The following is a 26,408-nucleotide window of genomic DNA, read 5'->3' as shown; positions in this document are numbered from 1 at the left end:
TCACTGGGTTCAGATGTCACAACAATCCACGCCCAACTAGGTAATTATGCTAATTAGGCAGCTTGCAACTGGCACGTTGAGAAGGAAAATAAGGCTTATTTTCCCTCTGTGATTGTGCAAACCCAGTCAATGAGTACATGACCAGACATTGTTGTGGCCACCCAGAGAGAGCTTCAGCTATTGGGTGGTATAGAAAAGTAATAAATAAATAAATAAATAAATAAATAAATAAATAAATAAATAATACCCTCTCATATATGCAGAAATATTTATGGGGATATGTATCAATCACCCTGTTCTATTTTGAAGCATTTCTCACCCATCACTTATTTTCTTATTGTAACTGTCTAAAATTGAGGTCAAAGCTGCTATTAATTACTTATTTATTCGTGCATGCATCAGTAGTTGGTGTTTTGTTTTGTTTTTTCTGTTTTGTGCTTTGGACTTCGCTTCCCACCATTACTTAAAATGCTGCCAAAAGGTAGTCTCCAAGTTGCTGTGCTAAAGATTTTAAAGAGCAGCATACTCTGCTTCCTACATTACACTAAAGTAGAGGCACAAGTTCTCCTTTCACTGGTAAATCAATTCTCAAAGGGGGTGCTATTATCAGGAACAAGGGAGCTCTATGGTGCTTGTTAGACTTGGACAAGAGCTGCTCTTTTCTTCTCTGCCCAGTTGTCTGTCAGGAAAGGAGGCCAGTGTCTCCAAGCCAGGCTCTAGCAGCTGTCCAAATACTTACACTACCCACTACTTGCAAGTATTGCATGGAATCTCTTAGTGTTTATACACGCAAGTTACCACAAAGGAGCAGTCGGTTAGTAGGAGGTTTCTAGACCTGCTAGTGATGGAGAACATTTATGTTCCTTCCCTCTGATGTCAAATCGACATCAGTGCAAACTGGGAAATCATGTGTTGTTTTTGTTGTTGTTTACCAATGTACTCCTATTGTACACCAAAACAAATATGTATAAAGGGGTATTCTTTCATCCATACAGTATACTTCCTATGATGCAATTCTACTAACATAAAAGAATTATATTGGCATAAAAATAGAACAGGTTTGTGAAATGCTGCTGCATAATAAATCATTCATTCCCTCCACGAACAAAAACAGTGTGGGGAATTAACTCTAGGTTTTTGACACTCTGTCCAGAGAATCACAGTACAAGCCTTGCCTTAAACTTACACTTCACACATGACCAGTGTGATTTATTCAATCTCACTATTTGGAAAGCAAGAAAACACATTTTAAATAAACATGCCTGATTACCACCCGTGAGCTGCTAGTAGTTTTGTATATTGTAGTTTCAGCTTTTAAATTTGATATTGTATATTATTATGCATGTTGTGGTTGTAATTGTAGTGAACGGCCCAGAGAGCTTTGGCTATTGGGTGGTATAGAAATGTAATAAATGAATAAATAGTAATGATACAATTAAGCAAACTATAGCCCTTGCTTTAACTATAACTTTTTAATCATTTCTACCATGAAGAATTGCATGGTTTCCAAAGATTTCCACTCATTTTTACAAAGCATAATGTAAATAGTTTCCCCCCACAACTTCAATAGTTGTGCGATAAAAGAAAACAGATTGAATTACATGCATTTTAAAAACAACAGCCATCCAGTCATTAAAAATTTGGGCAGTGGAAGTCAAAAGGATGTGGGATTCTAATTAGAAAACTACACAAAATTCATTTGTCTAACAAAAACACAAGTACACATTTCATAACACTGAAAATATCAGTAACTGAAGGCTGATCATTCACAATTTACACTAGATACTCTATGGCTCATTCTAGATGTTCACTCTAGATATCACTTCACCCCATAGGAAATCACAGCAATTACCTCACGCAAAAAATTTAAGATTTTGCCATATCTTTATTAAGAATTCAGTATGTTGTTGCATCTAGTTAACATCAAACCATGTTGAGAAATGGACAATCTACATTAAATGTTTCAAGAACATTTTTAAAAAATAAATCTGCCCAAGGTTGGATGTGTTTCCTATATTTTATGTTATAGTTCTCTGCTCACTGAAGCAAACTGGCTGCTACAAATGAAAGGAAGATTTTGCATCTAATCAGCAGCATGAATTTAGCCTGAAAACTGTTGTACAGGGACTTCTTTGAGGAGTCTGGGCTGACTGCCATCCTTGCATTTGTGAATGAAATGGAATGACCCATGAAACCATCCCATTCCCCTCCCAAGATATCACTAAGGTCTTTTACTGCTTCCTTTGCTCGATTTAATCAATGATCCAGATTCAACATCTTCAGAAGGATTATTTGAATGTGTTCCCACCCTTCTATCCCGGATGTTTTAGCACCTGTTTTCTAAATCACTTTGCACAACAGCTTTCTACTGTAAGTATAGGAAAATGTGACAGTAGGTATTGGTCTTTGCCCTAGCAACATTAGTATTACTCTTTGGTTGAAATTCTCATACTTCAGGCTTGTTCAGTATGGTTCTATACACTGCCCCAAATTATATAAAAGGACTCAGCTCAGATAATTCTAGCAGCTCAGACTTCTTTTTTTTTTGCAATTTGTTATTGGCAGAACTAATAACTACCATAATATTTATTCATCATTTAGCTTCATTCAGCCCCCTGCCAAACTCCATTGGAGTCATTGAAGACTCTCTTTTTTTAATGCCCCTGTCTGGGGTTGGGTGGGGCGAATTTCAGGCAACAGATATGTGGGGGAGGGAGTAGAATTTAATAGCCTTCCCTGCCGGAACACCTAGACCCAAATCAGACCTCCGTGCAGTTCACTGTAATAAGGAAAAATATTTGTCTCACCTGCACCTACGCTATTAACAGAATATGTAGTCTGGCCCTAGCCAGGCCCAGCAAAGAGGAAACTAGTCACATGGCTAGAAGCTCAGCCTGAAACAGTTTTATAGAGACTGCAGTCTGACAGTAGGGGGGTGTTCTTTAGATGGTAATGTGTATTACTTCAAAATGTGGTAAGCCAGCCCTACTGTGCTTTGGGGCCCTCCTGCTCCTTCTGCTGTGGGGGGCCCTGGACCTCTGTCCCCAAGGTCCTGCCTTGACAGACATTGTCATCTCCTGTTGCCATCTCCTCCAACTTTCTACAGGATTTCCAACAAGAGACAAGGTTGGAGCACATCCCTGCACTGCAGAAAATCAGTACAGTTCCTTATCTGCTTTATTTTGGCTTCATTTCCCAGTACTCACTGTGAGCCACATAGCACTCAGGATTCTACCGCCACTTCTAACATCTCATAATATTCCCTTTATGTCAGGAAGCAGTAGCTGAGACGTGATGATATTTATTAACTGAGATATTACAAACTAATAGAAGTCCTCATCTAGCATCAGGCTATATTAAGTTCCTCTCCCATTTTCTAATCATGTATCTATTACCCTCTTGTTAAAGATCCTCTGGGAGTTGGTCTTAAAGCAACATCAACACTTTCCCAAGTCACCATTGTTGGTAAGGAACAGGTGTGCCTGGTCCAAATTTTGCACTGTGAAAATCAGTCCCTACATCATTTAAAGGTCCGGGGCCTTCCCTTATCCCCACTCATCATTTTTCAGTGGGGACTTGAATCAAATGAATTTGTAAAACTATTTCTAAACCTTTTGGGTACAATATATATATTATTAGGTGCAATATAACAATTTGCTTAACCATTGTTGTGCCCAGTATTCATCCAAAGACCCCATAGTGTTTTGGAAATTGTACCATTCTCTGCACTGATAGTAGCAATAGTTTTTCTTGAGCATTTATAAAACAATGCAGAGGTATTGTTTAGGTTTCACATAGTGGTCCTACAATGCCTATTACATTAATAATCTTATTTTAAAACTTAGAATACTAGAATTAAAGTGTTTTAGTGTGCCTGAAAACATCCACAAGAAATATTGATCTACACGTTGGTGAGACTGTTTTTCAAAAGAAATTGCCGGGTCAGAAAACACAAAAATGAAAAGACAGTTCTTTTTCTTTCTTCCTTTGTGTGATGAGAATAGTCAGAGTTGTTCATAACAAATAGTGAATATCTGAACAACTACTAAAAGAATAAGAAAAATTCCTTCCCTTGTTTTCAAGTCAGTCAAACTACATTCACAGTTATCTATTCAATATACAAAAAGAAAAACGTTTCCTGTGGAGACAGAGTGATAGTATATGGAAAGAAATTAACACACTTGTGTAGAAAAAAAAGACCAATTTCCAGGCATTATTTTTAATAAATAACATTTCACACAGTGAGAAAGAAAAACAGACAGGAGGAGAAACTGTTAAAAGAAAAATTCAAACTATTATGTATGTTATATCTTACTTCAGTCAGAGAATTCTTGCAAAGAGAATATGGAAGCTCATTTTAAGTTTGATTGACAAGTATTTGTCTGTCTTTGTATGAACACTGTTGCAAGCATAGCTGTAGAGTTCCAAGTCCTTCACCTGAATGCAGCATCTATAGCTTTAAGAGTTCTAAGGGAACCAACCTTTGTCTGGCTGTATCAAACAGGACTCAAGTTGTTTTACAGTTTACAGATTAAACAGTAATGCAAAGATAGAACTCAGTGACCCTGAGCAAGAGTAAAACCCATTAATTTCAACTGCATTTACCTCCAAGTCATAAACAGGTATAGAACTGAGTTTTAATAGTGTGGTCACTCAGATGCCTTGTTTTAAAGTCTAAAACAGCAAACTTGAAAGAAGTGCTCTGCAACCCTATGCTTACTTCTGAGGTCTTAGTTCTGTTTACTCAGAAGTAAGTCTCTCTCTATTCAATGGGGTTTACTCAAAGGTAAACATGCATGGGATTTTAGTATGACTTGGATGTAAATGCAGTTGAAATCAATGGGATTTACTCTGATTCAAATTTGGTATGGCTAAAGCCCTACTTAAGAGCTATCACTGCACCAATTTTAACTTTAAAAATTATGCAGATGTAAGCATTTTGGTTTATTTCCATTTTTAAAATACCTTAAAATGAAGGCATGAACAGATCTGATTCAAACTTAGGGTGGCTAAAGCCCTCCTTAAGAGCTGTTACCATGCCAAGTTTGATCTCTTTATCTTTAAAAATTATGCAGATGTAAGCATTTTGGTTACCTTGGAGCAAAGAGGGGACCTAACCACCTTTACAAAAGAAATTAGTTAAAATGATTGTTCATCTGCCCACCCTTTGAAATGAGCAAAACAAAGGTTTGCTCCTCCTCCCCTGTAAACCTTTCCCAAGCCAAGGGGCAGCAACATTCTTGGCCCATGGACTCCCTCCTGCTTCCTACAAACGACCTCTCCTCCTTAGAGTTTGTTTAATATGATCTATGGGGAAAGTATAGTCTGTTCTTTTACCATAATAGCACAGTTTCAGGCTGCTGTACTACTGTGTTTGGGAGAAATAAAGAAATATATTTTAAAAAAAATAAAAAATAACTGCAGGGGAAAGGAGAACATAGGGGGTGGGAGATTTCGGCGGCATAGTAGTGTTCCAGGTGAAAAGATACATGAGCTGAAAGAGCACAACAACACACAGAAATGAAAGTGCCCAGAGCTCAACTCGCTAGGGAAACAGAGGGAGAAACCATGGATGAAAACTAGATAAAAAAAGTAGGTGTGATGGACCTCATACCATTTACCGCTTTCATAGTGCTATATCCTGTTTGGTGTGGCTCCTGCCTCTCATATACTGCTTTCATGCCGCTTCCATATTGCTATATCGCTTGCTGTAGATCTGGCCTAAAACTAAAATGCCAGAGTCCTGATTATTTAATGGTACTTCTCTTTTTAAATTTCTATCTGGCCACATTCCTGAATGACCTGGGCAGGTTAACAACATTTTAATAAAATGGTGTTAAGGTCATGAGTACAATATCAAAATATATCCCAGAAAACACAGCTATTAACATTCCACAAAACAGTCGAATCATAGTCTGATTATGATAGTTTACCTGAAACACCTTCTTCCAAAACAGAGAGAGCAGAGCTAGACATGACAAACAACTTCATATATGAGTTCTTTTAAGAATTCTCAAATGTATGCCAGTTGGCAATCATTTTACACCTTGTCATCTACCAGTCAAATATCTTTCTGGCTGGTTTCCTGCTACTAATGTATTTAAAGATATTAATGTATCTAATGTTTTTAGCAATATGGCCCTTAAATTATTATCCCCCCTCCTTTATCAACTTGTTAGTTTGCACCCCTTTTTAGCTTCTTCATTTCAGCAAGATTTCCACTTTTAAAAAGATGTCTTCTTTTAATCATGTCCTTTGCAAAGGCCTCTTTTGGACAGAAAAGCTCCTAAGATTCTTTGGCCTTTTAAATGCAGCATTTTTTTATTTGTTGTATTTTTGTATTTATTCAATTTATATCCTGCCTATATACAAAATACTCTGGGGTTAATTGGTTTATGTATGCTCATTATTAAGCTCCAGACTATCTTTTCCAGACTACCTGAAACATTTGTACCATTATCCTTAAGGGATGAGTTGTCCCATACAGGATGCTCCTCAGTTCCTGTCGGCATCACCCTGATTAAAAGCAGCTTTGTGACCTTTTTAATGTGAAGTGCCAGCAGACTGGCTCCATTGCAGTTTAAATGGAGTCTCTCTTTTGTACAGGCTTATCTTGTCTCCAAAGTGTTCCCCTGTGCCTAACAAATCTAAACCTTTCCTCCCTTCACCTTTATCTCATCCATACATTGAAAACCAGCCATTCTAATTGTCAAGTTGGTTCTGTATGCAGAACAGGTAGCATTTCTGAAAACACTATGTTGGAGGTCCTCTACTTCAACATCACACCTGGAAAACAAAATTTTGTTTCCAAGACCTCAAAGTAATATCTCCTAGGTGGTTGGTGCTGACATGTATTATGACCGCTGACTCTTCACACACGCAATAGCATGATGATGACTGTATGATGACTTGCCTATCACACACCCATCTCTGTGTATTTCTAATTACCTAATCTCCCACTTTCAGAACCTTACTTCTGTTAGAGCAAAGCTGAGAAGATGAAAGCTACTATAGAATAGCCTCCTCAGAACTCATTTCTCAATGTACTGCAACCTTGGTTGATTTTCATGTACAAGTACCATTTGCCTAGTCATCACACAGATACTTGCCTGGCCCTTTGTGTTTTTCTCTGTCACTGGGTATGGATTTTTCCATCACTCTCCACTACTGGGGTCCCTGCTTAAACCCTAAATATATACTTCTGACCTACAGTTCTTGTTATAACCAATTAGTGTAAGACAGCCTGATTCCAAAAAAAGGCTAGTTTGCAGACCCAAGACTATTCAGTCCAACAAAATGACTCAAATTCTATGGAATGCACGCTTAGCAGGTGTAAATAACGCTACAACCTCAAGAATACAACTAGGAATTATCAAAGGGGATTGGGTTCATATGGGATAACAGAATTCTGACCCACTTTAAGGTTACCTAAATCTACACTTAAACTTTTAAACTTAAAATTTAACTGCTACAAATACTGACTCTTCAACTGATCTGGGATAGATATTTCCCCTCAAAAATGTAAGAGTGTGAAGCGCTCGCAATACCATCGGTATGTACCTCTATTTAAAACAAATAAACAAGCAAACTAGGGTAATATGTCAAAGTATAACATGTCCAATTATCACAGGCTTCATAGAGACTGTATGTGTACTAGATTTCCACATGATTTTAGAGATAACCTACAAACTTTACTTATTTGGCTGGCATGATATTGTCATTATTACTTTTGCAGCAGTTTTGTGAAATTCTGAATATTTCACCATTAGGAATGAGATTTTTATATGCTCTTAGAAATTTATGAAATGCACCCATGAAAATGTATTTTAAAATTGTAGAAACATGTACCTCTTGTGTAATTTAAATTATTACATCTACAAGTCTTTAGTGGAATGTTCCCAAACTTACAGAATCAGCTTGATCATTGAGATTATCTTGTTCTGTTGATAGAATAGAACCTTTTACCTTGATTAATGGTTTTATTTGTTTTTAGTTGTATATAGTTATTGTTTTATATTGTATGATTTTATCTGTACACCGCCCTGAGATCCTAGTGATAGAGGGCGGGATACAAATGTTTTAAATAAATAAATAAATAAATAAAACCTGTTCCATTGACCGTTTTCCTTTATAGAATGCTACAAAATATTTTAGTATATCCAACAATCTCATAACTAAGAATTTAAATAAGCCACTATAAATATATTTGGGAAAGCAGCATGCAATGTAGGTTTTGATACATGTCATTTTAATTGGTATGCATCTTTACCTAAGTCTCTGATGCATGTCCTGAAAAATATAATAGAACCTTTTTTTTCAAAGTGAAGGCACAGATAAGCCTACACAGTCCTGCTGCTGCCAACTTTAAGCTCCTCAGTGGGAAACTGAGTCCTGCTGCTGTCATCAACTTTAAACAAGCACTTCAGTGGGAAACAGACCAAGCAGATGGTTTAACTAGGGTATTTTCAAGTATAAAGCATTATACCATCTTCACAGGATAGTTCATTATCACTAAAACAAGAAAAATCCTTTCCTTTTCCACACACACACACACACACACACACCGAGGAAATGGTATAGCTACAATTTTCCATAGCTCAGCTTTTATGCAAGCACTAGTGTGTGGGGTGTCAATGCTTCCATCATTCATATCAGATTATGGATAATAGTATTTTTTTAAAAAAAAATCCATCATATCAAGCATTTGGCCTGGTGCCTACAGGAAGTAAGGTGTGATTTAAAAGAACGTGTATGTGTACATATTCCTTAGTTAAGACCCCCATATTCTAGCCATTCTGAGTTCAAGCTTTTAATGTAGATGACATGCTGAACTGGGAAAACCTAGCAATAGCTGAACTGAGGGAAACTGGCTATTATCTGCACATTCTGTAAATTAAGGTAATTTGCTTTGCATTGTGTGGGTTCTGCAGACCAAGCCAGGGCAATTAAGTGACCTTCAAGTCTGGTATGTGGATCAGAGAAGAGAATTCACACACCGTCACACTTAGAAAAGCAGACTCAGTTATATAACCCTCTTTCTTTCCTTCCTTTCAGACAGGAAAATCAGCATGTTTATTGACTTAAAGCATAGCAAGTCACGTACATTAAAATATAGATTTTGCAACCATATAATGAATCACATAATTATATGTCATCATTCTGAGAAACAAGCAAAATGTAATTAGAACTAAGCAAGCATACATGATTACATTATTTAAATCTCTAATCTGCCATTTTAACATTTTAAAAAGTCTTCTCTGGAGTTATGTTATTGAAACTGGCATATTGTTCACCAATGTTATGTTGGCAAGGAATCCCATGGGTAGTAGTATAAATGTCTTATAAAGCTTTGCCAGGAAAGGAAATGCTAATTACTATCCTATCTTAAAAATTAACCACAACTAAAAAGTGGGGGTTCACCAGATTAAAGTAAGCTGAACAGGAAATATGTGAACATACCAAAGATTCACAAAATTGCATTCTGAGAAAGGCATGCAGAGCAGTGTTCAACAACTCAGTCCTGCTTACCAAAGCTGTACCAGTGTTGGTGATGAGGTCATGGCAGCCACAATCACTTCCCTACCTTAAAGGGATTGCTTCTGCCTGTGTACAAACTTCTCCCAAGCACCAGAACAGCAGCACCAATGACTGTTTCTGTTTTGGAGGGTGGGAAGACAGTTCTCAACAGCAGTGGAAGAAGAGCAGCCTACTTGTATGGAGACCTGAGCCTAGTTCTATGTATAGCAAGCACAGGATTGGGCTATTAGTGTTCTCTGTTGATCGATCCATAGCTCTAAGACAAAATAAGAATTCTCAATCATTACTAGTTTTGGTTTTAAGCTATTTGCATTGATCATGTGAAAATGATTACCTATAATAAAGAATTCTCCCATTGTATGCAAGTATTACAAGCTACAGAAGTTCTTTACTGTGCAGTAACATTTTTGTATCTTCTAATAGATATGGTATTTTCCATTTTAAATGTAATCCTGCAGCACGTTACTCTGACATTAGTCCTACAGTGGCTGCGTTCAGACATAATGAAAAACTATGGTTTGTCATCACAAATGAGCCTAATGAGCCTTGTGGTCATGAACTTCTCCCTCTCCTATCCTCCACCACTTCACACACACCTCTGATAGTTTTTTTAAGGATGCAATCATAAACACACTTACAAGGAAATAAATCTCATTAAACATATGTCACTCACTTCTGAGTAAATATATACTGTAATGGTCTGAGCCATTTTAATGTGTGCCAGCTCCATGTTGAGCTACAACCCAGGGTCCAGCATGAAAAGACTTTTCTACAAATAAAGTTTATTGCATTTTCTTTTGTTTTCTTTTATGTACAGGAAAACAAATAACTATGCTACAGGTGGTGCTACAGACATTTAATTCTAAATGATTAAGCGACCATTCATGATTTTTTCCTCAAATAGTAGACAAGTAAAAAACAACAAAAAACTGGAAGCAAATGTAAGAAGTGTTGACTTTCTATAGGAATTGTGTCTCAACTTCCTTTTGACTTTACATGATGTATCAGCCATACAAATGGTGTGTTACAGAGCAAAGGAAAAGGAAATCACAGAGCCTTATCAAAAAGTACAGCCAGCTTAAGTCCTTCCCCTCCCCATTTAAAATATTTCACAAAACACTGTCATTTTGCAAGCTATTATGCAGTCACAAATTACTATAGCAATTGATTAATACCTTTTCTATGAATATATTACAGGCTGTTTTCTAAGTGAGATATGGAGCAGATGTTAAGATAACCAACATGTAAGAAATCTAAATTTAACTTCCAGATTACCTTCTGCTGGCATAAACTGGGGAAAGTTTTGAGAGGTCAAGAAACACATTGCCCATGGTAAATAAGAACAGCTGCATGGAAGCCTTTAGGAGCATGGGTCCTGGTTAATTATTCATGTTGCAAAAGAGAGAAATAAAGTTTTGCTTTAGCATACCTCTGACCCCTGCCTAAAACTATATACAGGAGAAAATGTGAAAAGAAACAACAATATTTCTAGAAACCCATTTCTAGGGATGAGCAAACTCCCTACAGCTTGATTTGGAATTGGGATCAGCAAACTTTTTTTTAGTATTATTATTATTATATATTATTATTTATTTATTACACTTATATACCGCTCCCATAGCCAGGGCTCTCTGGGCAGTTTACAGAAATTCTAAAATTGAGGTAAAAACAAGTATACAAAATTTAAAACTCTAAAACACAGAACATACACACATAAAGCATTAAAAACCAATTAAAAACTAAACATGTGGGTAATTAGGATGTGCCGCCATATGCCTGGGCAAAGAGGAAAGTCTTAACCTGGCGCCGGAAAGATAGCAGCGTTAATAGTTGGTGCTATTATTTTATAGAAAACCACAACCACAACCCCTCGAGGCTAATCCTGAAGTTTGGACCACATCATGTTCACAATGCCATCCTCACCCATCTCTCTGCCTATGTGAACAAAAATCATGAATTCCTGGACTCTGCTCCCCTTCGTTTTCCATTCACCTTCGTTTTCTATTCACCTGACAGTAGTGGCAGTAGGAAAGTCTTGATGCAAAGCCTCACCTCATGTTCTGGAAGAGGGCTTGTTAGAGACAGGCCTCATCTTAATTGGCACAGACATTTCTAAGCAGGCAAAGGAGCATAATTTTCTGCTGAGATACATGGAAGTGTGCCTCCTGATTCAATTCACTAGGATAAATTTGCTGGGAAAGAAGGAAAAATGACAGGGATACCAGGCTTGTAGAGGAAGAGGAGAACCTCATTACAAACTGAGCCTGAATTGAAAGGGATCTGGGCTCAAGTCCTAATGCAAAATGGAATTTGGAACTGGATAAATTCATATTCCTAAATCTCCGATTTCCAAATTCGTCTACATCACAATTGCTTTGGGGTGAGGGTACAGTCACATCAAAAAATCTAATCTGGATCACTGATGGTCCTCTGAAAAGAAGCATTAAATCTATTCAGATAATAGGGTGGTAGGAAAGGAAAGAGGCTCATGGTCTAACCCTCCTAAAGGATGTCCTTAAAGGTTGATGGCTGGATTACCAAAACAGAAGTACTGTTGTAATCCTAAATTCTGAATCTTGAATGCTACTAAATCCCTAATGAGGCAATGACTTCAAAATAAAAACCCTACACTGTCTATTTAATTTGTTCGTCTGAATTCTTCAGTCAATTTATTTTTCTTTGCTAACACTTTACTGGTCATAGAAATCTTTGCTTCATTAGTAATTTATTTGGTCTTTAAAATCTTAAAATGCACATATATCCAGTTTAGCAACCAATGTTTAAGACAAGTTTTACTTGGATTTCTATGAATAGTTCATCATACCTATTGATCTGACACATTTTGTACATATATGCAGGTTTTATCTCCATAACCTTGGCTTTCAAGTTTGAATTCTGATATTCTGAATTGTTACCACATCCACGCGGTTTGCAGTGGGTGAATGCAAACTCAATAAAATAATGAATGTGCAAAGACACCATCTTTCTGTCATTTTTTCAGAGTTATGACAGGAAATAGTAACATGGGGAAAACCATCCTAGCCCATATGGGCTCCATCTGGAATAAAGAATTACCTAGTCATCAATCCAGTTTGTCCATATCACACATACACACACACACACAGAGAGAGAGAGAGAGAGAGAGAGAGAGAGAGAGAGAGAGAATTATATATATTAAAATGCATACATATATTACATACTCTGCCTAAACTGGTCTTTTTCCATCCTGATCACATAAATTACTCTGTTTTCCAAACTTCAGGCGATCAGAGCATAGAAGCAGAACAAGAATGACGAATGCTGTCTATTTTGAATTTTGTAGTAGCATGTAAAATGTATGTCTGTAATCAATTGTATGTTTTGTTTGAGTGTAAATAGAGCTAAAGAAAGAAAGGACTTCGTGGAGGAGAGACTCAGGAGCAATAGTGGGTAGAAAGGATTTAATAAGAGAAGTTATCAGTGATATATTAATACATCTATGAATGGATTGGAATTGGAGAGATTAGGTCCTATGAAAGCTTCCACTGGTTTAGATGAATTCTCTCACAAAACTTTACAAGTTCAGTTTATGTACGCCGAGTTACCAGCTTGAGAACACCTCTATTTAGAAAGTAATAAACAACTCTCCACAGCAGCATTGATGAGGTCCAGTCCTATGACAGGACTGTACCACCTAAGCCAAAAAAAAAGTCTGAACTGACTCTGCATGAATCAGCAGAAAATATTATAGTTGGTTCAAGGCATAAGACACTTTTTTATGAGAAGCTGAGCAGGATATTATGAGAATATCCACCTTATAGGAACAGTGGTCATCTTTCATTTAAAATATAAAATTATAAACTTGAAAAAATTCTGCCCTTAGCTCACAGAAGTAAATATAAGTATACTTTAAAATCTGTTTTTTTATTAACAAGTATTTAGTTGTTACAAAACAAAAAGCCGCTAGAAGAAGGATGGGCTATAAAATCTAAATGAAAAAACATAAATAACGTGGGAAAACAGAATGTTAAAATGTGAGACCAAACTTAATGTTAAGCATATGGAGTTAAATAAATATTTCTTGAAATACTTTAGTTATTCAGAGTCAAATTTTGTCTCCTACGCTTTAAGATCTATATGAAACCACTGTAGGAAGCCATCTGCAGAATTCAATGTTGGTGTCATCTGTATACTGACAACACCAGCTCTTTTTTTCTTTTCAGGAATTCCAGGTGAGGCAGTAGCATCTTTAAATTCACGGGACACATATTTATTAATTACGTAGTAGAAGGAACACAGGGTGGCATGGATAGTTTTTCCTCCACTTTGCATTTTATCCTAACAATAACAGTGTGAAGTAGGATACATTGAAAGATGCCAATTGGCCCAAGATCAGCAATCTTTATGACTGAGTGAGGATTTGAATTCATATCTCCCCACTCTTTTTTTTTTAAAAAAAATTAAATTTTATTGTGAATATCAACAAACAAAACAAAAAAATACATCGTGAAAACACACCATAGATTGTGTATATAGAATTATCATCATTTCCATCATATAAACTTAAAAAAGGGAGAGAGTTATACAAAGGTTTCAAGAAAAGCAGACCAAATATCCGTTATTTATCCTCTTGCAAGTTGCGTCTATATAACACTCGTTCAAAAGTTGATAATGTTAATAGGTCCTCGATCCATTGCATTATAGGAAGTGTAAATTTGTCCTTCCAAGTCTTTTGGCTGTCATAAGGGCTCTGAAGATCCATCTGCGCTGACCATGCGTTAACTTCCAGGAAACTGGTAGGTAATTTAGAAGGACATGCACGTCCTTTCAAATTATAGATTGTTTCAGTACAAAGTTCATCCTTATTATAACCTCCTCCCAAAAGGGGCCAACTACTGGGCATTGCCAAAGCATATGACTTAAAGAAGCATTAGATGCATTACATCGCCAGCAATTATGCAAGTTAGACGAATCCTTATTAAAGGCATTGTGGAGTCCAATAAACCCGAAACAAAACTTTTTGCTGAATAAGACATAGCATAAGATCCATAGAAGCTCCACCCTTAGTTCAACACTCTAACCCAGGGGAGGCAATCTCTTTGGGCCCATGAGCACATTTGGCAGTTTGAGAAACTATCTTGGGCACTACTACAAAATGGCTTCTATGAAAAGTGTGGCTTGTCAAAAAAGGACAAGGAACCTTCCCAATAGTGGAAAGGGTAGGAAATCTTGGTGAGCAACAAAAAAAGTTGTTTCTGGATGCACTGGTAACCCCTTTTCTACCCAATATACCACACTGGCTATCCCTGATATATATGAAATTCACATTGAATTCCTTTTCAAGATCCTCATTTCATTTCTGCATGTATGAGTCCGCTGTGCATCTCAAATTCATTCAAAAAATATATAATGTTAAAGTATATAACTTCCTTATTTGCTAGGGATCATTTGCATTATAGAGGTAATTACAGGATATAGATCACTTTTTGAATCAGAAATGCCATGCAAAGCAGGGCACTTGAAGGACTGCATCCTTATCAAACACATGGATTCATAGTAGCAAAAACAATCTGGGCAAGACAATGGAAATCTATAATTACAGAAACTAGGCCGGCAAAACTGTGGCCATGAAAAAGTTAAGAAACACAGTATGTATAAGAAAAGGAAAGGGACTGCTAGATAATTTTCAGCGAGTGGTCAGTGATTGAACTGGGATAATAACAGCAGTATAACTCCAATGTTGCACACCCTATTTTGTATGTCACATGATTTTGACTATTGGATAATTTAGATAAAAATCAGAATACAAGAAACAAGTTTATCCAGTTAATGATGATTCCATAGTAGCAAGCATTTCTCTTCTCCTCAAGAATTGTATTTAGCATTTTCTTGGCACACACCGACTAGATTCAAACACAGCAGTGGGGGAAGAAGCCATTGTGGCTTCTCCCCCCAACCCCGTGTGTGCTGCGCATGTAACCACCATTTGCATTATTCCTGGTGCTGCAGTGCAGATTGGCATGTTGTCTGAACCAGAAGCTTGGCATGGGGAGAGGGGGGCTTCGTTTCCATCCTACATACAACCCACAATGTGCAATAGAGGTTGTAGTGTGGGTATGAAACCACCACCACACACACACACTCCGCGCACCTGGTTTGGACAACCCGCCAACCTGCACTGCAGCCCCAGGAATAATGCAAATGGCGGTCACACATGAGGCACATGCAGAGGTGGGAGAAAAAACAATGGTGGCTTCTTTCCCCGCCACGATCATCCGAACACACCCACTGTCAAATACTCATTGTGACTACTATATCAAGACATGTAGTGTGCTTGCATTCTGTCCCCAGCCCCATAACAGTTTCAAAGTGGCAGTTCAGATTTTGATTGTATTTACTGATAAACTTTACAGTAGAAAGGAACATATAGTAATTGTGCTCTAGAGTAGAATGTAGGCCCCAGAATGGCAATTTTACTCAAAAGAGACGGGGTAATGTCAAGTAGGCCTTGCAACACTTTATACCACTTTTCCTTCTCTGAATGTATAGAATTTTATGATTGATTGATTTGGTTCAAATTGATTTGTAGCCCTCCTACTAAAAATGGCACTCAAGTTGTTTTTGCTTCTCTCCTAAATACCTCCTCCAAATTCTAAATCAGTTCTGTCAGAGCTGCACTCTCCTACCAGTTTCCTGGGACTCAGGCCGTTGCTAGATGAGGAGTTAGCCCGGTGTGAGGCCCGGGCTCCCTGCTGTGCATCCAGATGACGCACAGGGGATCCCAGGGTCAGACCAGGCTAACTCCTCCCTTGACCCGGGATAACCGGATCCGCTTATGGCCCGGCTTTTCCGCAGCCCCGGGCTGAGGCCAGGGCTGCGGAAGTTCTAGCGACTTCCGTGGCTTTTCCCGGCTGCTTGCTTACTTGCGAGTAGCCAGGAGAAGCCACGCGCTGGGCACAGCATTCCATAGGAGCGCTGTGCACATCGGGCTGGGAGGGGAATCATGGGGGGGAGATGGGGGCCGGGGGAAAGAGCGGACCTGGCAGGAGAGATGGGGGGGAAGAGCGGAGCCAGGGTGGGGAGATCATGGATGGGGGCGCGTGGAGGGGGCATCGGACATGGCAGGCAGGTGATCGGGTTGGCATGGCGAGTGGGCAGGGGGGCATCAGACATGGCGGATGGGGGGGAGAAGAACGGGGCCAGGGCATGGCGGATGGGGGACGGGCATGGCAAGCGGGGCCAGGGCATAGCGAGCGAGCAGGCAGGGGGGGCATCAGTCATTGTGGGGGGAAATCAGGGGCAGGGGGAGCGGGGAACCCTTTATGTTTTTAAAAAAAACACTGTTTCGTTGGTGCACTCCTGCACACATGGCCCTTTAAGGCAAAAAAAAATGGAGGATGCGACGGGGCTTTCCCTTACCCCGTCGCGTGTTATGTGTGGAAAAGGGCGACGGCCCACGCTAGCTGTAGTGCGGCGGCGCCCCTACTCCCCACCAGATTATCAGGTAGGTCTAGCAAGGCCTTAACTGACTGTCTTTTGACAGTGGCCTGCTTGCTAGCTTTCTGGCTTCTCCATTAGGCCTCACTTTCTACTTAAGGCCTAACTTCACACCACTCCTAGCCTTTCCCTACCACCAATAACAAGGGCTATTTGACCTAGGCCAATCAAAAAGCTTGCCTGTGATCTATCTTGATCTCTATTGCTCCCCAGACATAACGATTATAACCTACTGATTGGTTCAGATAAACTATCCTAAGTCACGAAGCAAATATGCAGGCCCCTCCCTTCCAGCCTCTCAAGAATACATTTTACATTTTAAGTTTAACTAAAGGAGTAAAACTAATTCAGACTGTATGCATGCAAGTTAAGTTAATCACCAAAGCCAGTAATTGCCATGATTCTGATTCATACACAAATATGCATAGAGGCCCATTGCTTGGGGGTGGGGGTGGGGGGTTGCTGGTAAAAACTGCCCTAGTTGCCCCCCTCCTCTGGCCAGCTCTGCTTGATAGACCACACATTCATATTAGTAGGGCCCAAGCATGATTTATTTGGGTACAAGTACAAAAAACAGGTCCCAGTGTAAAATGGGTCTTATCCTACACACATACTTTGTTCCTATCCCATCAGTGGTGCGGTTCAGGTTGGACTATACTCATATGTGAAGGCCCAAGCAAAGAGGAGGGGCGGGGAGAATAGGTACAGTTTACTGGTACCTGGAGATCCTTTTTCTCTACCCAGTTTCTCCCCTGAAATTCAATCCTCCCCCTCCTCCACACACACACTGTAGGGTTAAAAAAGAAAAAAAAAGTCTCCTTTAGAGTGAATGGAGGCTTCCCCCCCCCCTTTTAAAAACCCACCCATGTGTGGGTAGAATTTTTTGGGGGGTGGGGGAATGGGTGGGGGAAAGTTTAATCCTTCCCTCCTGGAGCATCATGGTCTAGTTTACTCCCTGTGTTCCTGTGCATAGATGGGGAACACTGGCTGGCAAACTTACCCCCTCCAACTGCCTTTCTGTGCTTTAAAACAGTTTAAAGCTGTTTCTATATTCCTAATACTTTAGAACAGCAACAATAAAACCATTTTTCAATCTTGATTTTTTAAAAAAAGCAAACCTCTGAGCATGTGCAATTTTGAATTTTAAACTCACTTCACTGTTTTTATAGTTGTTTATAGTTATTTTTAGATATATGTTTCTATGATATTGTATGTTTTTGTAGCTTTAAATTTTGTATATTGTTTTTAATCTTATGTAAACTGCCCAGAGAGCCTCGGCTATGGGATGGTATAGAAATGTAATAATTAATAATAATAATTATTAATAATAATAGTTCATGATTGCAGGAATAAATGGAATTAACTTCTGCTGCTCTCTGAGTAATTATTTGGGAATCCCCTTGGCTGTGGGGCCCAGGACTTTGTCCCTAGCATAGAGGAAGCCATGAAACACCTTTCTGCCCTTTTGTTTGGATTTCTTATCAACTAAAGATACATGTTGCAGATATGGCTGTTAATCTTGCACAACCATTTTCAACGTTTAGGGTTAAGATTTCAATGTTTACTTTATTTTTATTTCCTGTTTACTAGGTCTAAGAACTGGATGTGTGTTGATGTTTTCATGCTTTCAGCTTCTCAATGTAAACAAGAGTCTGCTTTGAAGAGTCTTAACTACCTCCAGTATATTAATTTTAGGGCCACTCTCTTCACCTTACTGTTACAGCGCAATTTCCCTCCAAAGAACTTGAAACTGCAATAAAGTCAGTGGCAAAGATCAACTGCAATCTGGAGAATCAGTTTACAATACAGTTAAATCAGGCAAGCTGCCTCTTGCTTTATCAAAATTCCATTGTCAGAGATGAGCCAAGATTGAAATCAGAATTTCAGTCTGACAAAAAAGTTTACGGGGGTGGGGTGAAAACTGAGGAACTAGAGAGGCTAGATAGGGGAAATAATCAAAGTAGATAGGATCAGGCAAGGCAGAAACCACATCGTACCAAAGAAAAACTAGGTTCTATATGATTCTGCCAAGAAGCAAGGTTTAACTTGGAATTATATATGGGCATCGCGGAACTAGGGCTAGAGGTAGGTAAAGGGGTAATGTTTATCTTTGTTCAGCAGCTAGAGGGTCCCTGGTTCAAAACCAGCAGGAACTGACAACCAATTCTTATGCAACATTTCTTGTGTACTGAGATAATGACCTGCACTCAATTAAGAGTTCCTGCCACAGATTGTAACTCTTCAATGGGACAAATATATGGCTGGGAAAGGTTCCACATCAATGGATCTCCTTATGAATATGGATACCAGGCTCAGATGCTTGCTCCACAAGTAATCCTTCTCTTTGCAAATGTGATCTCACCCTCAAAGAGAAGCAGCAAAGTGTTCTGGGAGGAGTAGGGAAAGAGGAGGATCACTTGTCCTGGAAAATAAGTGAGTGATGCAAATACATACTCAGAGAAAATAGTCCTGAGCATGCTTCTAATTTACCATAAATGTATGTGGCTTCCTTTTTTTTTAGCAGAGTGTCCAAGCCAGCAGAAGTCATCCTAATTTATTACTATTAAAGATCCCCATCCCAACACACACACAGCTGAACCCTTTTCCTGCCTTGATCTTTCCATTATTTCTTGTTTTTTGTATATCTTAACTATTGACTTTGACGCCAAGCCAAACTATCAGTTGATATGGATGCAATCACTGAGCCTACAATCATAGGGTATAGATGTATAATCTATAATCTATGTATAGATTATACATCTATACATAGATGTATAATCACATAGATTAAACATCTATGACTCAACAAACTCCCTGGGGTCCCTACATTTTACCCCTTAAATCAGCACTATAAAGAACTGAAATGCCATCACCTCTGTCTGAACCATGTAATATATTTATTGACTGTTTTAAAGGCTTTAAAGATGGCCTGAAGAATAAAATGCCTCTAGTTATGCACAGGGCATCATTTGTTGTGCTGAACTATCTTTAAGGAAACCAACATAACTTTGATGTTGTTGGTCCTCGCAGAAATCACCAATCAGCCAAATATTAAGATTCGAAACATCAAAAATATTAGAATATCTGATAATTTCTCAGAATTTTCTCAACTCTTCACTCCCCAGTTCTGTAAAAAAAAATCCAGTTCTATTGAAATTGTACTCATATTTCTAATATTTTGTTAATTAATCTATTGTTAAAAATGCATAAGGTTTTGTACAACCTACACAACCCTCTACCTTTTCACAAGAGTTGGCAGCTACTAGCATCCTATGTAAAAGAAACTTGTGCAGAGTAATCCTATGCATGTTCACTCAGAAGTAAGTTCCAAAGTGCTGAGTATGGCTCTGAGCTCCATCACACCAGTGGTTTAACGCACTCTCGCCACATCTGGTTTCTAGTTTTGCAGCACAGGACTCACATGACATCGACCCTGTCCTGCACCCATCTCACCTCTTTTCCTCCATTTTGCAGATTATTTTTGTGCAGGGAAAGTCTGGATTATTTTCCCCAAGCAAATTTAATGTGCTGTTAAGTCTCTGTGTATTACCATCCTCTCGCTTTTCCTTTGTTGGGGGCCTATGCTTTGAATGGAGTTTTGCTGACGAAAGGGCGGCAAGGCGGTTCTCCTCCTCCAGCATGTCGTGTCAAATGAACGGACTTGTGCTTAGTCGGTTGAATGAACTTTTTACTGCTCCAATCCCACCCTCATTGCCCACAGAAATGGAGCCCAGCCAATGAAATGTTAAATCAGTAAATCATTAGACAACAAAGCCAGAGCGAGAGGGTGAAGGAGCCCACACCCATCAGAGTACCACAACCAATGAACTGGAGGTGGCAGGAGGAGGGGCGGGTGGAATGGAAGAGCAAACAAGTGAAAGGGAGGTTTCACAGTGCAGCTCAATACCACAAACCAACGTGAAAGGGACGATTACCTTGACTCACTTATGAAACGGAGGTAAAAAAGGCGGAGGCAAATGGGGGGAGGGGGAATAGGTGTGACAGAGCCCTTACTCTGTTAAGTATGCATGGCAACAACATCAAGTAGATATTTATAGGCAGGGGCAACAAACCTCAGACTATTTATTTCAGAATAACCCCACTAATATGCAGAGCTAATATGCAAAAGAACAATCAGCACCACCAAACAGGTCAGCAGACAGATGAGCTCTCTAAGAGCTGAGCATATACCAAAGCTGGAGCAGGAACCCCAGAAGAGGGAGGCAGAACCTTTCCCTATGACTGGCCAGGTTGAGAGGACTAAACCTACCTCCCCCACAACCCAGGGATGATTGGGCTGTTCACACATCATACTAACCCATATTCAATGGTTAAGTGTGGGTTGTTTGTTGAACTGTGGATTAGCGTATTGTCTGAAACCAGGACATTTTCTGCAGGGTGATTTGTTAACCATGCAGTGTAGCTTGTTAACCACCCTGAACAACCCAACAATAAACCTTGGTACTCAAGGTGGGTTGTTCAAGAAAAATAAGCCACACAGTATACTTAGCAAGCTACACTGCATGGTTACCACCACCCTGCGAAAAATGTCCTTGGGCCAACTCAGCTGGTTAGGCTATAGCCAGATCTACACCAAGCTGGATAAGACACTTTGAAAATGGTTTGAAAACTGTACAGGGAGTGTGTCCTGGGCCCCAGCAGTTGTCACTACTGTTATAAAACGTTTTAAAGCAGTAGTGTAGATCCTGCCCGGGTGTACATCTAGCCCAGTATGAACTACTGCAGGGGTGAGGAACTGGTGAAGACTCTAGCTCCCTTCAGCTCTGCCAGCATGGCCAATGGTCAGAGATGATGGGAGTTGTAGTCCACACATCTGGAAGCCACAGGTTCCCTACCCTTAGACTATTCTGACTGGCCAAGGTTCCCTGGGATTTACAGTATTACCTGCTACCTATTCCTTTTTAAACTGGAGATGCCAGGGCTTGAACCCAGGGTCTTCTACATACAAATCCTGTGCTCTAGCCCTGAACTATGGTCTCTCCCTATAATGAACCATCCACTCACATTCAGGCCTTGCTCCTAAACAAGCTTACATGCATGCAGATCCCATTGGAATAAATAGGCCTTACATGCTTCCCTGTTTTATCAGAGATTTAGCTGACACGATGAACCTCCAGTGGCAAACAGTGAGTGGGTTCACACGATTATTTTCAGCCGCAGGCATGTGTTCCATACTCCAACCCCTGCTTGTAGGTTGCCATGTCATCAGAACCCAGCAAGGGTGGGTTCTTGGTGTGAACTGTTTTAGGGTTGTGGGTGGTTTGTTAATCAGGACAACTACCTACCCCTTGTCAGGTTTGGATGACACAACAAGCCCGTGCTGCAAACTGCAGTGACTTAATTAAGCCAGCCTGGCTGAAAATGATCATGCAAACCTGGTCAGTATACTAAAACAATATATCTTAGAACCCAGGGTTTATCAACTTTTTGACACCATTTCACTAATTTTCAGGTACATCAGATTTGGAACAGAAACCACAAACTCGTAACAATGAGCATTTGTGTAAAAAAAAGGAGGGAGGGAGGAAAGGAGGGAGGGAGGGAGAGAGAGAGAGAGAGAGAAATGACAAAACAGTATAGTAAATTTGAATTTTTTTTTTTATAAATCAAATAGTTTGACTGATGTGTATCTTTGTCATAATTATATAGAGTTGACTACAAAACTACTTTGTAGAGCCTATTTTACTTCAGCATCTCTATTCTTCTTGCCAAAAGCCAAGCTAAGAATTTTCTCTTGCATGACAATAAGCAGAAAGTTCACAGATCTCAGAAAACGAAGCAGGAAGTTTGCTGTTTGAAAGATTTCCCTTTCGAACAGGATGGGGTGGGGTGGGGAGGAGATAAAAAATGTGAGAGCCAGTACAACAAGCACTCTACAAAATTAAGCAGACAACTAGAGATTTGTTTATTCCTAAAACTTCTTAAGTGATGCTGCCAACAAATGTGAAAATGGGGCAGAGGTGGTAATGTTTGTATTACAGTCCTGCACAGGAAAATCTACCTTCTTCCTTTCAGAAGGCTGCTTTATCCAAATGCAATACCTTCTTCTATTACACTAAATTCTAATAAAACAAGTGTTATAATGGCAACTAACAGGCTACATAAAATGTGTGTTCCTTATAGGTGCATTTTAGGGCGGGGGGGGGGGGGACAAGTTTATAAGCAATGCATAGGGCATGTCTACATCAGCCCTATATCCCGGGATCATCCCAGGATCTTTCCTGTGCATCCAAATGCCACACAGCGGATCCCGGGAGCAGGCAGGGATGATCCCTCCATTTTCCTAGAATACCTTTATGTGTAGAAAGGGCCTTAGTCATACTTAGAATAAACCCAATGAAATAACAATGGGATTTAAGTTAGTTATGACTAATGTATTTCAATCATCACTCATCAACTTATTACAAAAGAAGTTTTTGAACAGAATTAGGTCAAACGGGGTGCAAAAAGAAGGGGTAAAAGCTACATGTGGCTTTAATATTGAACAGCTGCTGTAGATCAAGAAACACACACACACCCCTACGCGCAACTCTTTGCACTCTCTTTCTCTCGCTCTGTTACCCCCTGCCAGAATACTGTGTTTCAAGGTTTATTGTAAATACAGAGACTGTGTCGTCTTTGGAGATGAAACTCTAAACTTCAGCAGTTAATATCTCCCCAAACGCTGTTCAATCAAATGGACCTGAACTTAGCAAACATCATTCACTACTTTTCAATGTTTGTGCCCAGAAAAGTTAGCTGATTTTGCGGGGTGGGGGAGAGGGGTGTCCAGAGAAGCAGACAATTCAAAGGATATTGGTTGGTTGGCAGTGTTAGCCTCATCATTCTGTGCAGCGTAAGAGCAACATGCTACACTCAACCAAGGAAAATTCAGGCCACACACAAAACAACCCAGTTGCGCCTCTAAGGCACCACGTTATTTTTCAAATCGTGGTGGACCCAAAGAATCGTGTGTCTCAAGGGAGAAATATTAAGTCGTCTGCGCTTTGTTACATCGCTTCCCAAAGATTTAGTTCCCTTCATGGCATCCCCCTCCCGCTATCTGCTGGCAAACTTGGCGAGGGAGAAGGGGGAGGAAGGGGAGGCAGGGAAGTTGTTTGTGCACAACAAGTAAGGAAAAGGCGTCTGAGGCAAAGCAGAAGCATCATAGGGGTAACTCACCGACACCAAAAACTCCAAAGTGCCCACATAGTCACGCTCCGTCTTCAGCAACTCACTCAAAACACACACCCTGAGGCGCAGCTGCTTCTCCAGGTCTTTCCCGCTTTCTCCTTTCCCTTCCCCTTTGCTTTCTTCTGTCATTTTTTTTTCTACCCCCCTCCCCGCCCTCCCAAAAAAAGAGCGAGAAGGAGCGCCTTTTAAACTTTCCCTCAGCTCTTTCTCCTGTTTGAGAGGCGACCAGCAGGAGAAAGGCGAGGGATTGCCGGAAGGGTTCCTCCACCGAAGTTCAGAAAAGACAACAAAAGAGCCCGCTCGGTTCCATAGCGGGGCTGGACATCGGTGGGTCGCGGGCGCTTCGTCGGGCTTCCCCGCGGCTGAAGAGAGAGAAGCAACTTTCCTCCCCTCCACCCCACGCCGCGCCCGCCGCCGCCCCAAGTGTCCTCTTCCAGTAAGGAAGAGGGACCCAGCCTGTAGGAAGTGAGCGGTCACCGGCTCCCTGCACTCTTTGTATAACTGAGAGGTTTGGGACGCTGCGAGCAGCAGCAGCAGCGTTTGGCCATTAATCAAAAGCTTTGTGTCCATGTGACTCCGACCCCTTCCCTCGCCTGCGCCAAATCTCAGGAAAAAGCAAAAGGAAGCACAACCTTGGGAACGGTTGCGTGCCAACGGCAGCTTGTTTCACACACAAGTTTGTGCGCTTTGAGTTTGTTCGAGTTTGAGTTTGCTAATTGGAGATCGCCCAGTTGAGAGGCTGCGGCTTTAAAGTGTCCCAAACGAGCTAGACTGCTGGGATTCTGGCTCTTGAGTTTATTATTCTTTGTATTTAACAGTCAGTCACGGGTCGTGCTTCCTACCCACATTTCCCCACCCACCTCACATAAGAAGTATTATATATAAAAGGCATCGGCATAAGTATAAACAGAAACTGTTAGAGAAGCCAAAATTACAGATTGTTATTAGTGTACAATATCCTACATGCCTTGTGAAATAAATTAGCTGAAGTATTTAGCAATTTATTCTGCTGAACTAAGTTCTCATGGCAAAAGTCAGAAGTATTTAGCTATTTGTTCTGCTAAACTAAGATCTCATGTCAGAAGTCAGAAAAAATAAGGAATTAAATTGATAATAGCTACTGTGTATGCCCATCTTTTGTAGTAACAGAAGCCCTGTGCAGACAAGCAACTTAGGTATAGTCCATCTCCTGGGGTTGGTATAATTTACCTTTCTTAGCTCACCTGGACTCCCTGAGTTCAAGGGGCCTGCACATGTATACCCTAATGTACCATAGCCTTCCTACAAGTGATTGCTACCCTCCATCATTGCAGGGTATAGATTATGCAACAGAGCCTATTTATTCTGTTTTACACCTATGCATAACTTCAAACAGTGGAAGCGAGGTGCCCTGAGGGGCTAGGACCAGTGGGTACAATCCTGAATTCTCCACCCCACACCTTCCTAATGTAGATTTTACCCAAGCGGATTACCTGCACAGCACTGGAGACCAGAAAAGCAGGGGGGCGGGACCTTTTTGTATGTTGTACATGGTAAGGAGGGCTACGGGTCTGTTACAAGAGTCTCTAACGCAGCACCTGAAAGGCCAAGCTGTCATCCAAGCTATTTTCCCCCTCTGCAAGACCATGAAGCAATTCCATCATTCACTTGCACACAGGAGGGGGAGTCTTTCTTGCCAAAAACGAGGGGAGGGGAGAGGGTGATGTCTCCCCATGACGGCAATGTGCTACCTCCAGTAACAGGCAGTATGCCTGTGTGCACCAATTGCTGGAGAACATGAGTAGGAGGGTGCTGTTGCACTCATGCTCTCCTTGTGCATTTACCATAGGCAGCTGGTTGGCCACTGTATGAACAGAAAATTGGACAAGATAGACCTTGGTCTGATCCAGCCCAGTTATGTTCTTACGTTTTTGAACAACCGTAAGAATCTATGAACATAAGAAGAATCATGCTGAATCAGACCAAGAGTCCATCTAATCCATCATCTGTTCACACAGGAATCCACAAGTAGGACAGGAATCCACAAGTAGTAGGACAACCCAGAACAGCACCTTCTCACCCATGTTCCGCAGCAACTGATATACATAGACTTACTGTCTCTGCTACTAGAGGTAGCACATAGTTATCAGGACTAGTAGCCATTGATAGCCATCACAAGTGGTGAGGACCAGGAATACTGTCATTTGCTCCTGGTGGCTGCT

The 26,408-nt window shown here is 40.2% G+C and overlaps 1 protein-coding gene across 1 annotated transcript in view; it reads right to left on the bottom strand.

The window, feature by feature from the left end:
- The window catches only part of PREX2 (phosphatidylinositol-3,4,5-trisphosphate dependent Rac exchange factor 2), a 149,210-nt gene extending 124,874 nt beyond the window's left edge, over positions 1-24,336 (bottom strand). Inside the window, exon 1 of the mRNA XM_063130819.1 lies at positions 24,196-24,336. Within this exon, the coding sequence (XP_062986889.1) occupies positions 24,196-24,336 (141 nt within the window). The remainder of the gene's footprint in view (positions 1-24,195) is intronic.
- Between the last annotated feature and the right edge of the window lie 2,072 nt (positions 24,337-26,408).

This window comes from Elgaria multicarinata, chromosome 7 (genome assembly GCF_023053635.1).
Source record: "Elgaria multicarinata webbii isolate HBS135686 ecotype San Diego chromosome 7, rElgMul1.1.pri, whole genome shotgun sequence".
Taxonomy (NCBI): Eukaryota; Metazoa; Chordata; class Lepidosauria; order Squamata; family Anguidae; genus Elgaria; species Elgaria multicarinata.
Note: the sequence above shows the minus strand (reverse complement) of the source record. Positions and strands in the feature narration are given on the sequence as shown.